Consider the following 20000-nt stretch of genomic DNA (forward strand, 5'->3'; position numbering starts at 1 on the left):
TCCTTAAGCAATGGTGGTTATAAGCGTTAAGACCCGCGATTCATCCCTTTGTGAAACTGTAGTCTCCGCCTTCATTCGTTAATGAAGTTGCCTAATATCAAGTTTAAATCTCTCATTCTCCACTGATATCGATTATGACATGGTTCATGGTTGATCATCTCATAAAGCCGCCGGAAGAAGGTTCGGCGTATGCTTCATTCGCTGAGCTATTGAGTTTGCAATTCGAATATCGATCTCTTTCTCCAAATGATTTATGAGGTGATCGATGATCATTACAGGACAATTCACGTCTCATGCATGCATGGTTCATATAATCAGTCTAATTGAAAATAAATATATAATCACGTCAAATTCATGATGTCGTGTCGTAGTTGCGGCCTAATTAATTGAATGGTGCAAGCATAGACAATTATTAGGGTAAGCATATAATGGAAATGACAAAAGCTACTTTTCAAAACCACAATTCTGGCACCAGCAAAGATTGATTGAAATATGAGGATACAAACTTCTCACCCACCTCAATGATCAGTGTAAGATTTCCAGCTTCTATTGTTTAAGCAAATAAGGAAAAAAGAAAAGAGCTAGCTAGGAGCTCGAGATAATTGCTTCAACATTTGAGAAAGTAATCCTCAATTTATTTGCTTAATTGGTAAGAATAGGATACATAACACATTGTGATCATAAAGCACCTCATGCTTAATTTCCACAAGGGAAAGTCCAAGTAACTCATGCTTAATCTTAACAAACAAAACTTGGAAGATATTTTATTATTGAAGATCAAAACAGCAATTTTATCTCCATCCTTTATACGAAGCAACTCAAATGAGTCAAATCTAACCCATGTGCTAATTAGCTGGTGTGTCTAATTATGTATGTACGTAAACTATGTATATGCTCCATAACATCTGGGGCCAAAACCCTAAAGTCAATTGGGTGGACCTTTGAAACATTGTTTTAGCATTTAGCTGATGCAAGTTTAAGAACAACCATAAATCTCTGCAAGAATTCCTCTCAATATCTTCAAGGAGAGTAGGAGACAGAGACAAGACTGCCTCTATATATTATTGCAAACTCTTTTCTTTGGGTTAGGTCATAGTAAGATAGCAGCAAACCCAAGACATACCATACTATTATTTCCTCATGTCAACAAATTGAGGTAAGCTAACTTATTAGCTCAAAACCCTAATCTAATATCATCTTGTGGACCGTCTTTTTTATATGTTTTTCTAAAGGTAGATATATACGTAGGCAGTGCCATTTTAGATATTGTTGTCTTCCCTTACCAATAAAGAAGACCCTTCATGAAATCATTCATCTTATTAACAATAAAAAATGATGAGCTGACTGCTGACCCAAGGAACAACTATGGAAATGCTCAATAAGAAGTCTCTCTTCCTCTTTTTGGCATGAAAAGTCACAATTTAGAGAAAGAGTTTTCTCCAAGCGCTATATGGAGATGGAAAGATTCATAATGTGTGTGGCACCTAGTATAATGGCATATAATATATAGATCAGATGGTAGGGATGTCCGTTTTTATGGATGTGACCCAATTGAAGTCACATGCTAAGCAAAGAATATGAAGGCAGTCTGGCAGTCTGCATATGATTTTAATATGCTAGCACAAGCTTTATGTATTTGATACTTGGATTAATCTCAACCTTTCTTTACCAATGCCAAATAGTCAAAATATAATTCCCATTTTCAGGTGCGAAGGGATCGAATGTCCAAAGTAACCACTCCTTGATGTAAGGAATCTCTTTTGAAAGCATATAACTATTAGTTTCTAACATTTATATTTCTAGCTTTTAGCTTATTCTTTTCCCACTTATTTGCAGAGTTGCAGTATGGAATTACTCGCTTATTTCAGATTGAAGGTTCTTAAAAAGACTAATGAATATGACCTGACCTATAATGTGAATCATGCATGTAGTTGCCACTATGTTAAAAAAAAAAACAATTGTAATGTCATCTATTCAAGTCAGATTAGGTCGTGTCTAAGAGCAAGTTTACCCGTTGGGTCACCAGGTCACCCACTATTCACTGCTTTTTAGTGTTATTTTCACCCTCTGGGTCACGAGTGTATTTCGTGCCCTGAGTCACCCTGGATCATTTTCTGGGTCACCATGGTGACCTGCACAGTGTATTTCATGCCCTGGGTCACGGGCACAGTGTATTTCGTGACCCAGAGAATGAAAATATACACTAAAAAGCAGTGAATAGTAGGTGACCCAGTGACCCAACGGGTGAACTTGCTCTAATGTCAAAACCAGAAACCCTACCCACCATCGCACCATATGTGTTTCAAGCTTTTGATCAGTTTTTTGTTTGTTCAGTTTGGTCCACTTGACTGGTATCCACTACCCAGCTGTGGGGAATACGAATCACCGATATTAAATATCAAGTCTTTCACACATTTCTATTAATAATGTCTTCTGTGATAAGTTTTTCAAACCCTCAGGATCGAGTAGAGAGCTCTGAGAAGCCAAGAAATTGCTTGTTAATTCTTTCATCGATCTTCGATCAAGAGCGTTTTCAGTTTGGTGCTACATTAGAGTTTGCAGTGGTCCTCCCCACCGATCAGAGTCTAGATGATATGAAAATTCATATTCGAAACGTCTGTTGATCGAAATTGTTTTTACTTTTTTAAAATTTAGTGAGAAATGATTAGATTGTCAGACAAACCTAATGGTCCGATCACCCTACTGAAGATGTTATTTTTATCTATAAAAAAAAATGGCCTCCATCAAGGAAAAGAAATTGCATAATCGGGAATTGATTCATGAGAGTGCATAGCAAGACGCACATCTATAAAGAAAAACTAATCAATAGACTAGTTCATCAACTATTCTTTATCTTTAGATTTAGTCGCAAGTGTTATTTGTAGATAATTAAGAAGTGACTAGACCATGAGATGTTGCCATGTAGGTATTGTTTCTATGGCTAAACTCTATAACCAAATAGTGCTGGACTGCTGGGTCAATTCAACATTTGAAGGCAGAAGTAATTCAATAACACTTTCTGCCTCCCAAACAGTTGCCCTCATAGTATTTACAGAACTAGTGGAATCCCTTTTTCCAAACTTTAATTTCATAGATAGTGTGTGCATGCTGCTCCCTGATTGCTACTGCTACTTTTTTTTTTTTTGATTCAGTTTCCTGCCAACCTCATATACTATTTCCTTTATCTTTTGGATCACAGTCAAACAATTATAGTCAAATATGTAGGGGTTTCTTTTATGGTAGAGATTGGTTAAGTGTAGACGAAGAGCATATGATATAAAATGGCCATTACTTGTTGGAGTCTGCTCACTCTCCATGCAAATAATTATAATATCAGTGATTTTTGCGTATGTAATACATATTCAATTTGTTCATGGCTATGGGGTATTTTGGTTCCAATTCCCTCTTTGCCATAAAATTTTTCCTGTTCTCTCTGTCATTGGTAGAAATATGGGTAAATTCCCTTATATGGGGCATAAACAGAAGTCCTCATTTGCCATTTTGCCCCATATATTATGCGGGATTAAGAGATTTAGAAAACTCCACTTATTGCAAATCAGGTAGGGCTGCACGCGGATTGGATTGGATCGGTTTTGACTCCAAACCGTCTCTATGCCAAAGTAAGCGGTTTAGACATTTTAGACAACCGGTCATTGAAAAAAATAAGCTTAATCCGATCCAATCCAATCCATTTAAAGATGGTTTGGTTCGGTCGGTAAGGCGGTTTTAACCTATATAGCATTAACGTTTTGTTTACGAAAAATTCATAGTAAAATACTAAAACTCAATCTCAATAATAAAAATTTAATAATCAAAATCCAAAACTGATATTCAAAGAACAAAATCCAAAATAGTTTCAAAATGATTCACAAAAAGCACCCCTAAAATCAGGTGTGGAGATTCAATATCTTTTTCAGATATTAAAATTTTTATTTCTCCAGGGGTGATTTTTTCTATATCAGAAGCTCCTTTTTTTTTTTTTTGGAGAATAATCTATATCAGAAGCTCAAAATGTGGAAAAAAAAAAACGAAAAATCAAATTTTGATTTTCGGGATTCTCAGGCAAAAATGTTTCCTGGCCATGAGTATATTTTTGAAGGTGCCTTTTCCTAGTTTAGGGTTTGATGACATGATCATCGTTGATGACGGACTATTTGGCTAATGGGACTTCTCGAGACCTATTTACTTTTGTAACGATGTTTGGTTGTGTAATACTCTTCTCCTACCTTAGGGTTTATTCCATGTGGTTTACATAAAAAAGCCTAACGAGGCCACTGTTTATACAACTAGAATATTTGATGGGGTTTTCTCCATCTTCCCATAATATTCATCATTTGATCAAAAAATAAAAAAATAAAGGTGAACGAAGTAGCTAAACAAAAGTAGGATGTTCATAGTAGAAGAGTGTTATTTGTGTTCCCCTCTTGCATTCTCACCACTTCTCTGCAAGTGTGCAAATAATAATTACAATAATAGTGCTAGAGATTTGAATAACGGTGTTCATATAATTCAGCAGCAATTAGCATAGTTTTTGAACATCTCTCCTCGACAATTTCAATCAGATCACTTGCATATCAAGATTCGTAATATACATCAAATCATTCCAGTTCCATTTGCCTGACTAGAGTCTCATGTAAGGTTCTTTTCACCAGGCAACCACACATTAAAGGTTGCAGAGAAGCAAAAGCCAGTGTGGTCCAGACACATAATGATATCAAATTCCTTTATCATTGTCCAATCATAGCTAATAAAAGGTATTGCCCTATCAAATTCCAAGATAAATAATAGATTGGAACTCTTACTGTTTTGGTTAGTCATGCTTCCTCAACCCTTTAATCATGCCTCTCTTTCCTCCTCTTGTTTCTTCAACTTCTCTGCCTGCCTTGTCGACTTGGGTACCCATTGCCGGATTTTGTACATCAGCTACTGCATCAGCAGAGGTAAATATGAACACGTACTAAACCCTTTTATGAGGAGACAAAAAGAGAAATCAAAGGGCAGAGGGGAGAAAATTTGAGTACACCTAATCCACACTGTGCCAACACTCACAAAGAATGGATACGAGACCCCATTCAAGTGTGAGAGCACCACAGTCTGTGTTAGGTGACACAAGTTTTTTTTGAAAAGCTGGCTACACGTCACTTCAAAACCATAGTGTATCTGGAACTCAAATGGAGATCCTCTACAAACACCAAATGTGCTAGAGATCCAGAAATCAAGCCAACAAATGCATTGAGTGATGGAGTAGTTCCATTATGCAAGTTTCTAAGACCTGAAATACATTTAATGTGTGCACAGTAACTCTACTAATTCGGCAACAACTAAACAAGTTTTCTCAATAATGTGCCTCCTAATTAGGTCAGTTAAAAGGTAAAGGCTCAAAGTGGGAAACCATGCTTTATAAAAAGGTGTGGACACAATGAATTGATTAGTGCTAATAAGAAGTTTCTTAGCAAAGAAAAGATTACGGTGTAAAGATGGTAGGGCACAGAGATTATCTTCTGAAAGGAACTTTTGCTTTTGTGATTTTCTGAAAAGTAAAATCCTTATGTGCCCGTCATTTTCTCATGTTCTTCTTGACTTCTTCCCACCATTTTCTTCAAACATTAAGGGAGAAATCACACGCAAGTTTAGACATAATATAATATGGTATATATGGAATATAAAGACAGAAACCTTTGAGTTAGGTGTATTAGAGAAATTTGTTAATCTTCCAATCTCTATCCAAACTATGATAGTTTTGTACTCAACTATTCACCAACCAACTTTATCTGGAATAGGCGTCCTTTCACCAACTATACTGGCAGTAAGTACTGGCTGGCTTATTTAGTAAAATCTATCAACTATTTGCTGTTTTTATACAGTGACTAAATCCAACCACATACTTGCCACCACATCCGGTTATCTATGATGATGGAGAGGGATTTCAAGATATGCTGAGAAAAAAGAGTACTTGCTCAATTCTATTATTCTTTGCTTAAAAGATTTAACAGATCTTAGAACATCAAATGGACTAAAACATAGATGTAAACAAGACAAAAGTAATTCTACATCCAGACAAAGCTATTATTCTCCAATTCCCCCACCCTTTCCCAATATAAAATAGCAAAAAGCATAAGAAAAAATGAGGGTAGAGGGTTGAAGGTAAAGCACGAGTCTGTTACTGAAAGACATATGAAACTCTGCTATTCCAGAATTGCAAGAGTAGTTGCCTGCTTCAATGTATACTTACCAATACATGATATCATATTCTTAAATATCCCATATAATTTGCAATTGGGAACAAAGCTGTACCAAAATTAATACTAATTATTATTATAATTTCTCGGATTGTTAATCAATGGGTATAAGGGGTTGCGTCAAATGGCCCAAATAAGAGTACTTCAATATAGCATATGAAATTTACATTCTTAAAATCAAATTGGCCGCAGCAAAGAAAAATGATATTATGGGATATTGCAATAAACAATGAAAGAAATACCAGTCAATCACTTCCACCGCAGAGACTGCCTAATTCCAGTATAAATGAGTCCTAATGACCTCCCAATCAAGCAGACTAGAAAAAATGACATAGCCTTGCTGACTTTATCAATGACTGCTCTGACCAATGGCATGCTAATGTCAGATAACTCGAGGAATAGACTGAAGTAGTACCTCCTGCAATAGAAATGAATGTGAAGGCAACTCGGATCAGATATTATTTTGGGAAATATGGCAAAGCAGAATCATATTTGCAAAGCAACTTTTGCATTTTTCCAAATTCAGAGGAGAAATGGTTCATAGATGCAATGAATTGATAGTACCACCAACGAAAAAAAAAAAAAAACTAACTTTTTATTTGTTCATATATTTCTCATGTCTCTGGCCCAAAGTCACCCCCATGGTTTAATAAGGTGTGCTTTTAACATTCTCTATATGGTGGGGGAAATATAAGCTGCAATCATCTGTTCTTAGTCAAGGTGACTAAATGAACACACTATCTCAGGTCAACACTCATGGGAAAACAGAAACTGTGCTCCCTCAAGCAGTCAACGCCATACGTCCTGAAAATGCATAAGCATTAATTCTACCGCACCAAGTTTATCAAGTCATTGACCTTTCTCAAGCACCTAGAAAAACCAACTCAAGTGCGCACTATTATGCTATAATTTTATACATGATCAACCTTTGTAAACTTCTTCACCTAAAGAATTTCTGAATGCTCATTTCTTATAAGCTTTTCTATCCATTTCGTAAATGTATCCCAGTAAGTATTCACTAAAGTGATTCACATGACACTCTAATAAAAATCTGCTCAGTATCCACCTATGTCTAGCCCTATGAAAGCTAGCCAGCTCAATAGTTCTCTCATGGAGGGAATATAGATCGATATTATCTGATTCACATCCCTTTTAACAGGTGAAAGTGAAAGTAAAGTTTTAGGAATGAAAGAAAAGATGAGAAAATTTTGAGATAATGGCAAGAAGATCATACCAGCCTGTAAGGGCTCTCAATTCCTTCGTTCGCTTTACAGGCATAGAAAAGTTACTTATCAAAACATGGTCTAATGTTGATGATGCAGTGTCAGATTTTTTATGGATAAGTCTCTTCCACCAACTGTAGTTTTGATTCCAGCTATTGTCTACTTTCTCTATGAGTTGACTCTCAAATGTCCATAAGTCAAATCGATCCTCATACATTGATGCAACTGCTTCCAAATTTTGATACAACCATTGGTACAAAGCCACCTGACAAAAGGGCACGTCTGGGTGAAAAAAAAAAAAAAAAAAACTCTGAATTTTATTTCTTTCCGTTAGTCCAAACATCAAATTGAACTATAATAACTACACAACAAGTTACTAAAGGAAGCCTAAGAAACCCAATGAATAACTTCCTCATATGTGACCAGATGAGATTTAGAATAAAGTTCCAGGAAAATAGATGTTATGATCCAATCCATCAGCGTAGCATCGAGATGCAAGAAAATAAGAAAACCAAAAACCAACTTAATGTGATAATATTAGCAGTCCAATCGTTCAGTGTTCAGTTAAACAATGTTCTTCGTTTCTCTGTGTGTGTCTGTGCATGTTGGGGGGAGGGAATGAGAAAACGCATTAAATGGGAATAATGAAAACTAAAGACCTAAGAATCAATGATCACGCTACCCTGGGGGAATGAGATGACGCATTAAATGGGAAAAAAATAAAACAATCAATGATCACGCTACTAAGCTATATAAATGAATTGTCAGATTGTACCTCATTACGTAATCTTTGTAGTGCTCGTGTTGACAAAGTACACAATGCCAAAGACAAGCCATCCATTTCATCTGAGAAATTGCTGTCAACAGAAATAAGCTCCAAATATATGCTTACTATCCCATCTGACAAAGTTATCACCAAATCTTCCAGTATGGAAACTGCATGCATCATAAACAGGCCACTGTCATAAGAGCAACCCTCCCTGATAAGACAAGTAATGGTAAGTATCTCAATACAAACAAATTACGCAGATTATTTGGAAAATGCAGTGAATAAGAAAGCTGTAAATCATATACATCTATTGTCAAACTGTACACAACAATCATTAACTATTCATCACCGAAGTACCATCATGGTAACTAAAATAAGGAGATAACCATTCTTTTTAACTAGTTTTCAAATTTCACAATGAGTCTCTTCTTTCTGTGGGAAACTGGGAATCGACATGTAGCTCAGCTAAAAACTTTGTATTCAAATATGCTAAAACAAGTAAACAGTAGTGCTCCTTTTCTGCAACTAAGCAAGTTATATTGTAGGAAGCTGGAGAATCTAACACTAAGATGAGTACTCAATCTTCGAAACATAGTGGAACTCTGATGATTACTTAGCCAGTTCTGAAGAAACATAGCCAAGATCATAGCTAACACAAGGACATCCGAAACTAGTAGAGAGAACCAAAAATATCCTTGTTAACTTACATTAAACAAGAAATTTTGTCATGCATAAATCAAATTGACATCAAAGACTTGAAAGGAGAATATCTTTCCAAAGAAATTGACTTGACTCTTGTCAGTTGTCACATTGTTGGAATTCCATCCATTTTCATTTCAATGTAGACCCTATCGACTTTTGGTGACAGCCTACCAAATGGAATCTCTCTCTTACTGGAAATGCCACCAATCAAATTGACATCAAAGACTTGAAAGGAGAATCTTGAAAGGAGAATATCTTTCCAAAGAAATTGACTTGACTCTTGTCAGTTGTCACATTGTTGGAATTCCATCCATTTTCATTTCAATGTAGACCCTATCGACTTTTGGTGACAGCCTACCAAATGGAATCTCTCTCTTACTGGAAATGCCACCAATCAAATTGACATCAAAGACTTGAAAGGAGAATATCTTTCCAAAGAAATTGACTTGACTCTTGTCAGTTGTCACATTGTTGGAATTCCATCCATTTTCATTTCAATGTAGACCCTATCGACTTTTGGTGACAGCCTACCAAATGGAATCTCTCTCTCTTACTGGAAATGCCACCAATCAAATTGACATCAAAGACTTGAAAGGAGAATATCTTTCCAAAGAAATTGACTTGACTCTTGTCAGTTGTCACATTGTTGGAATTCCATCCATTTTCATTTCAATGTAGACCCTATCGACTTTTGGTGACAGCCTACCAAATGGAATCTCTCTCTTACTGGAAATGCCACCACTTTTCAAGTAAAGCTTCATACCTCTTTAGCAAATTTCCCACATCTAAATCCCATCCCCACATTAGCTTGTATCTGCAAAAGCACTCAACTAGATAATCCCTTTCACCTCCAACTCCTTCTGACTATCCTTTTCTTTAACAGATATAAGAACGCAGAAAAGAGACATTGCATATTGGCATGCTGCTTAAGATCAGCTGAATAAAAGTTGGCCTTTCCCCACCCCCACCCTCAGATCTTTACTTCATCTTCCTATCTCTTCTTCTCCAGGACCCAGAAAAGCATCCCTAGAATCTCAACCCCCCGAGACAACCCTAGATACCTCAAAGGCCACTCACACCCAAAAATCTCTACCATTGTTTCTCGGGTATATATCATTCCAACCGAACATATAGCTCTATGTATCTTCAGCCCGGGAATCAATCTAAAATCTTCTAAAACCATCACTAAATGCTAGCTGACTAAAGTTACTGGAGTTTGAAGGTTATGAATCAACTAGTTAAAAGGCTGATTGAATAAGACATGTGAACCATGTAGTTGCCGATGATGTTTCAGCTTATTGGTAATTTTGGTATGAACAGATCTAATTTATATATATATATATTGTGCCTAGCCTATTATATAGCCTTACATGTACTTACCTAGTTGTACTCCACAGATTAGAATTGGGTATGTCTAATGCCAGAAAAGAACCTTGCCCACTATGTTTCAAGCTTTTGATTAGTTTTCATTGTTCAGTATCCACTTGACTGATCGTATTTCTAATATTGTATCCACCTGTAGGGATCACCAATATTATATAATAACTTTATTAAGTTTCAAATGTTTCTACTCCACGCCCTCTAGGCTACACTTGGAGTATTAAGAATCCCCAAACTTGTTATTCTCTCAGTTTTTGGGGGTAAGCTCTCAACCTGATCTAGTATCATTTTTGGGATGGTCATTAACATATGCTTTAAAGGTAAATATTATAGTTCAGCCAAAAGAATAAAGGTAAATACTACAGAGATCACATAACCCATGTTCACTCATACCTAGCGAGGCTCCATTCCAAAGTGAGTCTATTCTTTGTGTGGAATTGCTTTACTAAAATGATTATTTCATCAAATTACTAAGATGCATTTCCATACCCCATCTATTTCAACCAAAACTTTTGAGCTCAAATGTACTAAAACTTACTACTGTTGGTCTATTTTGCAAAGCTAGAGAATCTGATTTTGCAGAAAAATGCAGAAACACCAAGATGAGAACCATGGTCATATTTGCAAACATGGCGAGAAGGTGATAATTAGTTAGCCAATTCTGAAGAAACACGACCAAGAGAAAAAACCATTACAACTGAATTTACCTGAGAGAACCAAAACTAAGAAAGCACAGCAATTCTGCATAAAGATCTTCCTTGCCAGAATTCCTGATGTTCTGTAAAATAGCGTTGTCTCCATTTAACTTTGCATCCATCAGCAAAACAAGTGCCTGAACAACATAGACAGCAGAATAAGAACACTTTATCTAGAAGTGTAAGATGCAGAAAAATAGGGAGGGAAATATTCACTACCCAAATTACCTTGTTAGGTCTGCTGTTTAAAAGTCCAAGTTCTGTTTCTAGCCAGCTCGTGCATACAGGGAGACAGGATTTTTGTATAATACCAGAAAAATTCTTCAAGCAATAATCCGAGTTAAAAGTTTGAGAATTGGAGATAGTTTTGACCTATAAAACCAATTTTAGAGGAGTATAATCAGCACATCATACTGTAATTGAAGCAACTCAAGAACTATTTGATTCTAATATGTTCATAATCAGCATCCAATAGGGATATGTACGAAAATAGCTCCTTTGTAGAAGTATCTCTTGACTTAGATAGACCCATGCAAACAAAACTCATAAAGGAAATTAGCATTATTTCTTATCCATTGAATATTAGACAATAAATTATGTTGACGTGAGGACAAACATATTTACTAGTTACATCCCTTCTCTAATGGGGGAAAGCCACATATAGGAGCGCCAATCTTCAGATTATACATAAAAGAGAGAGAATAGATCTCTTATCCATCTTGCAAGTTCAATGAGAATATGGAAAAGAACAAAACTTTTTCTAGATAGCAATGCCAAATCTCAAGAATGGTTTTGCAATTAAGTGGAAATATATCTCTTAGAAAAGGAAGGGGAAAGAGACAAAGTATAGGAAAGTAACCATAGCAAAGCAGGACAACAGAGGTGCTTACCTCTTCCTCAATTCGCTGCAATGATGCCCATAGCAATCGTAGTCGCGGACCATTAGCAATAGCATTCAAACTTAAGGGTCTCTTTGCATAATACCCTTCAGGTTCAAGGACCCTATTTCCCAGATTGCCTCCTAGTTCAAGAGCTTCAAGAGAATCTAGAAGTTTCTTTTTCACTGCATCCACGGCATAACCTGAATCTGGATCATTGTTCTTTGTAGCACTGCAATTAGAGAAAATGCACTTTGACAAACTGAAACAAACGCACAAACCAACAACATGAAAAAGAAAATAATAATAATAACAATCAGAAGCAATAACCCTTATTTCTAAGAAAAATGTATCCTCAATTATAAGAAAAAAGAGTTCCATGCCAATATATTTTGCACTCGATGGGCACTTACACCCCTTGAGAACAAAGCTGAAGGGTGAGTTCCAGGGGTGCATACCCAGTGGGCCTGCGGGCACTTAATAATCTACCCAGAGAGACATTAGAAATGACAAAAACCTTCAAAATTTTGACATGCTTACCCTTACCTACCAGAAGCGTTTGAGGTCTTAGGAACCGCGTTGTCATTCTGAGAAGGTGGACTAGAGTTGTAACCAGGAATTACTCCAGCCATATATGTGAGAAACACACTGGCCGTCAGGAGTAGTTGATCAACAAGAGGAATCCAATCAGAGGCCGTTGCACCATCAGAGCCTATCAAAGTCCCCAAGCAAGCACATTTTAAAGCAACCTCCCCGGGAAAAGGATTAACTTTCAAATTTGAGAAGCCAGGTGCAGTGAAGTCACACATTTTCCACATTGGAACCAGAACAGTTTTGCAACTTCCATAGGAATGCTTCCTACAGTCACAAATGTATAATAGAATAATGAGAATCCATAAATGTAAGATTAACCATAACGTGTTAACCTTTAATTGCTGTTGAGACATTACTTTTCTGGAAGATATTACTGAATAAGGTGCACGTTAAGAATCCCAGTGCCAACTAAACTGCAGTGTCAATTCGCTAGTAGAATCATAACTTCCCCTCTATTAAAAAGTTTACTTAGTAATAAATATGAGACAATTGTCGATAACCAACATCAGCATTAGCCCACAATTCGCATTCTTTTTCTCGGTGCATTAATCCCTCTCTTCAATATAACCTTATACAAATTACAATACTACAACCATAACAAAAAAAGAAGCAAGTAGAAACACAAAAAGTCAACCTTTGCACCATCTTCGAATGTGAACTCCGGGGCTTCCCTGCGGCGAAACTCCTCTGCATTTGCAGCTTCATACATAGTGGTGATACCACACATTCTGCCATCAGCATGAAAACTTGTCACCCCACAATCAGCACATTTGAAAACCTCCCAAATTCTACACACAACATGAGCACATATAATAATCACTTTTCCAAACACCCAAAACAACAGAGAATCAAAATCAAGAATGCAGTTACTACTAAACTATCTGCAAAACAAAATCGGAGTAGCTCAGCTGAGACCAACAATTACATTTCAGATTATGCAATCGAATATGAGAAGAGAGAGAGAGAGAGAGAGATATGAAACCCACCTCAAGAGATTATGCAATCGAATATGAGAATGGGGCAGCGTGAGAGAGTTAGGGTTGTAGTTTTGGGGATTAGAGAGTTGAGGAATTGGACTAATGAGAAAGGGAGTACCCAAGATAATATGGTGAAATTGGCTCGGATATATTATTAACGGCTAAAATTCCGAGGGAGCCAACGAAACAAAACATATATCAATATATATGCACTCTTTTTTTTTTTTTTTTTTTTTACAAAATAAGAATTTCATTAATAACTAGATGGATGGATACAACATAAGAGGAGAACTTTACTTGATCAGAGCATTGGTAATAATAAAGATTATCACGCCCTTTACGTCAATTAGACATATTATCCAATAAAATTATATAAATCCAAAATCTCAAACCTAAATCCGTCTCATCCAATTTGTGGCGGTGCAGGTTGAGTTCATTATTATTTTTGAGTGATCGGGATGGTTGCGTCCCGTCCCGAATATAATGGGATCAAAATAATATTGTAATTTTAATTCCGAGATGATCTCGTCCCATCCTGAAATTATTATATTTTTGTAATTTAAATTAAATTTTTAATATATATCTTATTGTGGTAGGTTGTTCGAGCAGGTCTACTATATTTTTTCCTAGACTTGAGCACAACAACAAAAAATCTCTAAACTCTAGACCCAAAAAAAGTCTGACAATCAATCCTCGATCTCCAAAGTTCAATCTGTAATAATATTATATTTCGAATGATCAATGATGCTAAATTACATTATACAGTTTATAATTGGATTATTCATAAACTAGCTGAACCTGAAACTGAAAGAAAAAGATCTGGGACGTGATCAATTTTCCAAAAAACCAATCTCATCTCTTCTCGTTGTCAGTTCGGGTTTGAGTTTGGTATCATGCCCATCCCGGGCCGTGCCACCCTTAACTAAGAAATACTTGCCCAAAAGACATTCCAAGAAAGTCATAGAGCATGTGTATAGAAAAATTGATTTTAGCTATGAATGTTTACCAAGCGAGTAAGCCAAATCATGTTTTTTGCTATTTTGCCAATGGCCACAAAGTGGAAGATATGTCAATTGAATTCTTGGTTATATATGAGCTTGGTCTTAGTTATATATGAGCTATGACCACTGCGTAAAAACATTGGTTGACACACTCAAAGGTCGTTCCCCGAGAGTATACTCCATCTCATTCTTGCTGAACATTAGATTTGTAACCGCAAAATCGCTTTGAAAGAGAATATAACCTAGACCGGGCTCTATCAGAGTCATGTGCTTGATGCGAAATCCCGAGCTGCAATCTGATAATCTCATAGAAATATTTCAGCTCATCATTGTTTGGTACATTAGCTTTTTGACCTTCAGTAAACACTATTAACTTCTATAGAATCAGCCAAATTATTATTTGGCCAATTTTGCCTGTCCATCTTTTCTTCCGACAATATCTAACAAATGCCAAAGTCATTTACTTCAAACTTAACAGTAATCACCTCCGAGCTTATCAGTCATTCTACCTCATTTATGGATCTAGATAAAATTTGCAATATTATTCAAGCACCGGTCATATAGAACGCCTACATGAAGAATGTGACTTGAGTGATTTACAACCAGTATCTTCAAGATATTTCTAATTACCCTTTTGTAATTCCAGTATCTTCAAGATTTAGAAGTCTATTAGAATTACAAAAGGGTAACATGTGGTAGAGGAAAGTCACATAGAGCCTATCTGTCTCACATTACAAAATACCAATTGTTCATATTTGGTTAAAGATTAATTTTTGTTTACCTACCTGAACTTTTGGTCATTCTTCATGTTAGTCCCTAAACTTTCAATTTCATCAACAACACCCCTGAACTCCCAATCTTGTCCAATTCTTCAACCTCCATCCAAAATTTTAGTCAATTGATGAGGTGGAAGGAGACAAAAGGGCAAAATTTCGATAATACCCTTGTGAACGTTTTCCTACTTTTTTTTTTAACCAAAACAATATTGATTATATTATACATAAATGAAGATATCTCTACTCTCTTCAATTGTTCTTTGCCCAAAACCAACAGGCTCGAAAGAGCAAAAATTTCGGCAATTTTGAATTAGCATACAACTTCATCACCACTTTGATTTCTCAGTGAATCCGACTTGAACTATACATAACCTTTTCGAGGAACGCATAAAACTGAAAACCTCATCTGCCCAATTGTAACATTCATCAATCCAACAATAAAATTACAAATCCATACACAAAGCACAAAACTTTACCCACAATTCTCCCTAGATCACAGATAATGAAATTGATTCATTGATATTGCTGACCCCGATTATCAGACAATGGAATTGATTCTTATACCATTTAATTTGAACCCAAATGACAAAAGACAAATTGGTGGTGGATATACCTTTGGTTGAGCTGGAGCAAATCAATGGAAGGGGATGACCCGGAAATAGCAAAATCGGTCCCATCCGACCCATTTCCCAATGATGAGGCAACAGTAATGATTGAGTTGGTGGTAGCATCAAAAGTCCCTCCTCCGGCGGCGGTTGTGGTGGCTGTGGTGGTGACTTCCACAAGTTTTCTTGAACAGTTTCGTCCACGGTGCAAGTGGCGCTCGCAACACTTCTAACCAGCCACCTCAAAACACCATCAAATTCGCCTAAAACGACCTAATCGAGGAAACCCTCTTCTGGGTTCGACCTCCAAATCAAGGCCATTGAGTTCCCAAGTGAAGAGGCTGGTCTGCCAAAAGGTTGTGAGAATCTCTACTCGTCGGAGGCCCGCAAACATGATGATGCAGTGGTGAGCCATGAAGGTGATCGGAGGTGTCGATCATGGAGGCCGTGGACGCCGCCAAGAAGAATACGAAGAATAGAAATGCCAACAGCACCAGCTTCTCTCGAATCTCCGATCTTTCTCCTCCGATTCTGTCCCCAACAACTTTAATTCGGACTGAGACCGTGATAAGGACTGAGACCGGGACCGATACTCCCAAAGCGATTGAGATTGAGACTGAGACAGAGACAGTGTGCATGAATAGGAGTGGCCATTAAAGAGCAGTATCTGGGCTCGAAGAGAGGGAGCTTATGGATGAGATTCAGAATAAGGATGGCGTGGAGGACGGCGATGGAGGAAGAGACAACAGTGGCGGTAGAGGCAAGAAATTGTTCGAGCAAGAAAGGAAGGGGTTTTCTAAAAAAAAAAAAAAAAAAACTGATCCCCTTCAAAAAAAAAAAAAGGGCAGATGAAATGCAAATTGACAATTTTAGCCCTTCTGTCTCCTGCCCCGTCATCAATTGACAGAAATTTTAGATGGAGTTTGAAGAATTGGGGCACGGCTGATGAAAATCGGGAGTTTAGAGACTAACATGAAGAATGACCAAAAGTTCAGGTAGGTAAACATGAATTAATCATTTGGTTAAATATGCTAATAGATAGTAAGCCTATACAATTCTGCTCAAATCAAGCTTTTTGAACCTCCAATGACATCATATGTAGCATGTGTAATTCAAATGCACTTAGAGGCTTTGAGATGATCTCATTGCCTTTTCCTTTGGTCAAAAACTCAGCCTCATTCTCCTTTTTTAGCATTTTGATAGTATGATTTCTCTCTTTCGTGCTCGACGGATATCCCACCACCGACCACTTTTTAGACGAACACATAGCTATTTTCTCCAAAAACTTTGAAATCTCGATGCTATCTTGACTGGGGTGGAAGAGCTTATCTAAATCCAAGACCAAAAGTGTGATTTTATCCCTCTTCTTCCCCATCTTAATTCTCTTCCATGGCAGCTACAGATCTACTTCCATCTGACAAGTGAGTTCAACACCAGACACAATGCATCATGTGAGGCGCGCCTCATCCACACTCTCCTTCATGAAGAGATAATCTCCACCAAGAACAGTGCATTGACTCTAGGAGCTTCCATCTTCGAAAGCTGCGGCTTCTTTCGCCCAATTAGGACAAAGTCTCGGCTAAACAAACGTCGCTTCTCCCTAAAAATGGACTTTAATTTGCTTTTACTTTTGCCGGTTTGGCAGTTTCTATTGTTTCTTCTTAAGATTGCAACACTACGGCTTGTTAGCCTCAATCATTGATTCAATTTTTCAAGATTTCTCGTAAGACTCACTTCTACTTTGTGCAGTTAGTCCAATCATTAGTTTTCAATTTTTACAATGCATCATAAACATTTTGGGATTACGTTATACTCACTACTAGAATTTACCCAATGAGTGACAAACCACTTTTGTCACCTATTCTGAAAATTTCGTCACCTATAGGTATGGGTGATGAAAAAAGTTCGTCACCAGTTTCGTCACCTATAGTGCGTGACTGATTCCTTTAGGTCACGAAATGCTAATTTCGTCACTAAAATGGGCATGGGTGACGAAATAAATTAGTCACCCAATCTCTAACATTTCGTCACCCATTCTTTTTCAAATCCTGTTCTTTTTTTATTTCTGCGCCCAATTTTTTTTCTACCGCCAAATTTGACTATTGGTGACGAAAATAGTTCGTCACTATTTTTGAATCATTTTTAAATTTTGGATTTTGGTGCCAAAATTATTTGTACCCACCAAATGCAATACTATTTGTGCCAAATTAATTTCGTGTCTAATATTTTATATAATTTACTTCTTTCTCCAAATATAGTATATATGAAAATTAATTTTAAATTAATAAATATATGTTATCAACACTTTGCAACAAGAAGTAATAGGTAAATAAGTAGCATAAATATATGTTAACATGCTTATTAGCCATTACTTTACAAATATAATAACTTGAAAAGTTACATATCAGGTGCCGGATGCATTTGAAATTTCAAGGCATCATATTTACATCCAAATTGTATCCTGCCAAAAGCTATAAGGACATCATTTATCTCTGCTTCTTCATTGATCCAAACACCACCATTGCTGCCCCGATGTTGATGCATGAGACTTTCTCAACATAGGTCACATTTTAACCCTTCTACATTTGCCAATAACAAAGCAATTCAAAGCCCAAATAATGGTAATGAGAAAAGTATAGTATGTAGATACTCTATAAGAACTGCACAAAAATAGTTTGTCATTTGTAAAGAAGCTCCTCATCCTATTTCTATATTGTTTTTATATGTCAGCAAGACAAAACAAACTAAGGGATAAGTTTTCAAAGCAAATGAAACAAATCAATTAGACAAACATATTTGATAATAGAGTTCCAAAGAACCAACTAAAACAATCATTCCAAAGCATACCTCATCACTAAAAAATTAAAAAGACTTATAAGAACAAACCTGATGAAAATAATGTTGAATTTTCAATATCCTGTGACTTCTGCAAGCAGGAACTAGGACCTTTGGAACTACATGATGAACAAAATTCTTGGAAGGAACTGTACCTAATATGGAGATTAATGCAAGGTGGCAAGATTCATCAGACGAACTGCAATAAATGATCATAGTTTTGACTGAAATAGGAAGGAAACAAGAGACGTCCAGAAAGTCCAGCTAAAATGCATATATGCACTTTAAACCTGAAATACTTATCAATTCATATAATCCCAAGTGTGCCATGAACATTGTACATAAAGTAATTGCCAATATCAATTCTTTGAACTGAAATCACAATTGAATAAACAAAAAAATAAGAGTAACAGCAAACGTGGCCCAAATTTTGGCAATGAATATATGAGGACCTCTTCTATATCCATCCAACAACAGAACAAAAGGATGGGCTACTACCATAAGTGCAAAGAGAAATGTCATTAAAAGCACAGCCCCCTAACTTCTTAGACCATATTTACTTCTGCAATTTAAAAATTAACAACGAATAAGTCAGTTAGATTTATAAGGCTAATAAGAAGGGTAAACACAGAAAAGTCTCAATAGAGAAACCTGGTAAGGCTTCATCAAGGGTTCCAGTTTCAACAAGTCCACATTGTACAACTGTATGCCTGGACGATTTATGCTGGTTATGCAATCTAACATCATTATAAGGTCTGACAAACTCCTCTTTGGCATCAACATTACACCATGATATCCCAACTGGCTTCCTTGGAATGCATAAAACACTATGACGAGCAGCTGAGTAAAAAGGAGAAAAACAGGGGCATCATAATGTGAGCTAAAACAAAAAAGAGAATATAAGAGCTAGTGAATCCATAAAGGAGGAGGAAGGAGCTCAATAGTCCATAGAAACATTCTCAACCATGTGCCTTACGCATAGAACATCTTTACATATATAAGAAATTACCAATGCTGATTCTAAAACAATACAACAAAAATAAGTACATTCAACACAAACTTTAGCAAAGCAACGTGGTTCCACAATCCTCACAGTACATCACATTGTCTGGTATTCCTTCCAATAGTTTTTAGATCATAATCCTGGCTAACATGCAAAAGTGGATACTACAAAGCTGAGAGATTGATATAAAGTCAAAAGTAAATGTTACACCAAAAAATAGTAGAACCAAATCTACTGCAATACGGAATTAGATGATGGAGCCAAAATCCCATGAGATAATATGCTAAGAATGCATTGACTTACAATTACTAAGCTTTCCCAAA

At 36.5% G+C, this 20000-nt stretch overlaps 1 protein-coding gene and 1 long non-coding RNA gene across 8 annotated transcripts in view; both read right to left on the minus strand.

Annotated features, from left to right (window-relative positions):
* Positions 1-4418: 4418 nt before the first annotated feature.
* On the minus strand, positions 4419-13613 carry LOC133736115 (uncharacterized). 5 transcript variants are annotated; one of them, XR_009859424.1, is made up of 11 exons: positions 13467-13613; positions 13115-13268; positions 12433-12744; positions 11899-12118; positions 11237-11380; positions 11021-11145; positions 8238-8442; positions 7474-7727; positions 6482-6657; positions 4803-4926; positions 4419-4443 (listed from the first exon to the last, which is right to left on the minus strand). XR_009859424.1 is itself a non-coding variant. In XM_062163556.1 (10 exons), the coding sequence occupies exons 2-9, from the start codon at positions 13183-13185 to the stop codon at positions 6489-6491; spliced, it is 1500 nt and encodes a 499-aa protein (XP_062019540.1). In that variant the 5' UTR covers positions 13186-13208; positions 13467-13613; the 3' UTR covers positions 4553-4926; positions 6482-6488. The 5 variants fall into 5 exon arrangements, 3 of the variants coding, with proteins under 3 accessions (XP_062019540.1, XP_062019539.1, XP_062019537.1); XR_009859425.1 differs by lacking the exon at positions 4419-4443 and adding an exon at positions 5469-5597 and having other exon boundaries at positions 4553-4926; XM_062163556.1 differs by lacking the exon at positions 4419-4443 and having other exon boundaries at positions 4553-4926; positions 13115-13208.
* A 4488-nt stretch (positions 13614-18101) lies between these two features.
* Positions 18102-20000, minus strand: part of LOC133736119 (uncharacterized) — a 2850-nt gene continuing 951 nt past the window's right edge. The window contains exons 3-7 of one of the 3 annotated variants that reach the window (XR_009859427.1): positions 19981-20000; positions 19326-19514; positions 19173-19236; positions 18726-18829; positions 18102-18418 (exon numbers count right to left, since the gene is read on the minus strand). The exon at positions 19981-20000 is cut by the window's right edge and continues 52 nt beyond it. This is a non-coding gene — a long non-coding RNA (uncharacterized LOC133736119). Of the gene's footprint in view, positions 18419-18725; positions 18830-19172; positions 19515-19980 lie in introns of all 3 variants that reach the window. The other 2 variants (XR_009859428.1, XR_009859426.1) reach the window with 2 other exon arrangements.

Source organism: Rosa rugosa, chromosome 3 (genome assembly GCF_958449725.1).
Source record: "Rosa rugosa chromosome 3, drRosRugo1.1, whole genome shotgun sequence".
Taxonomy (NCBI): domain Eukaryota; kingdom Viridiplantae; phylum Streptophyta; class Magnoliopsida; order Rosales; family Rosaceae; genus Rosa; species Rosa rugosa.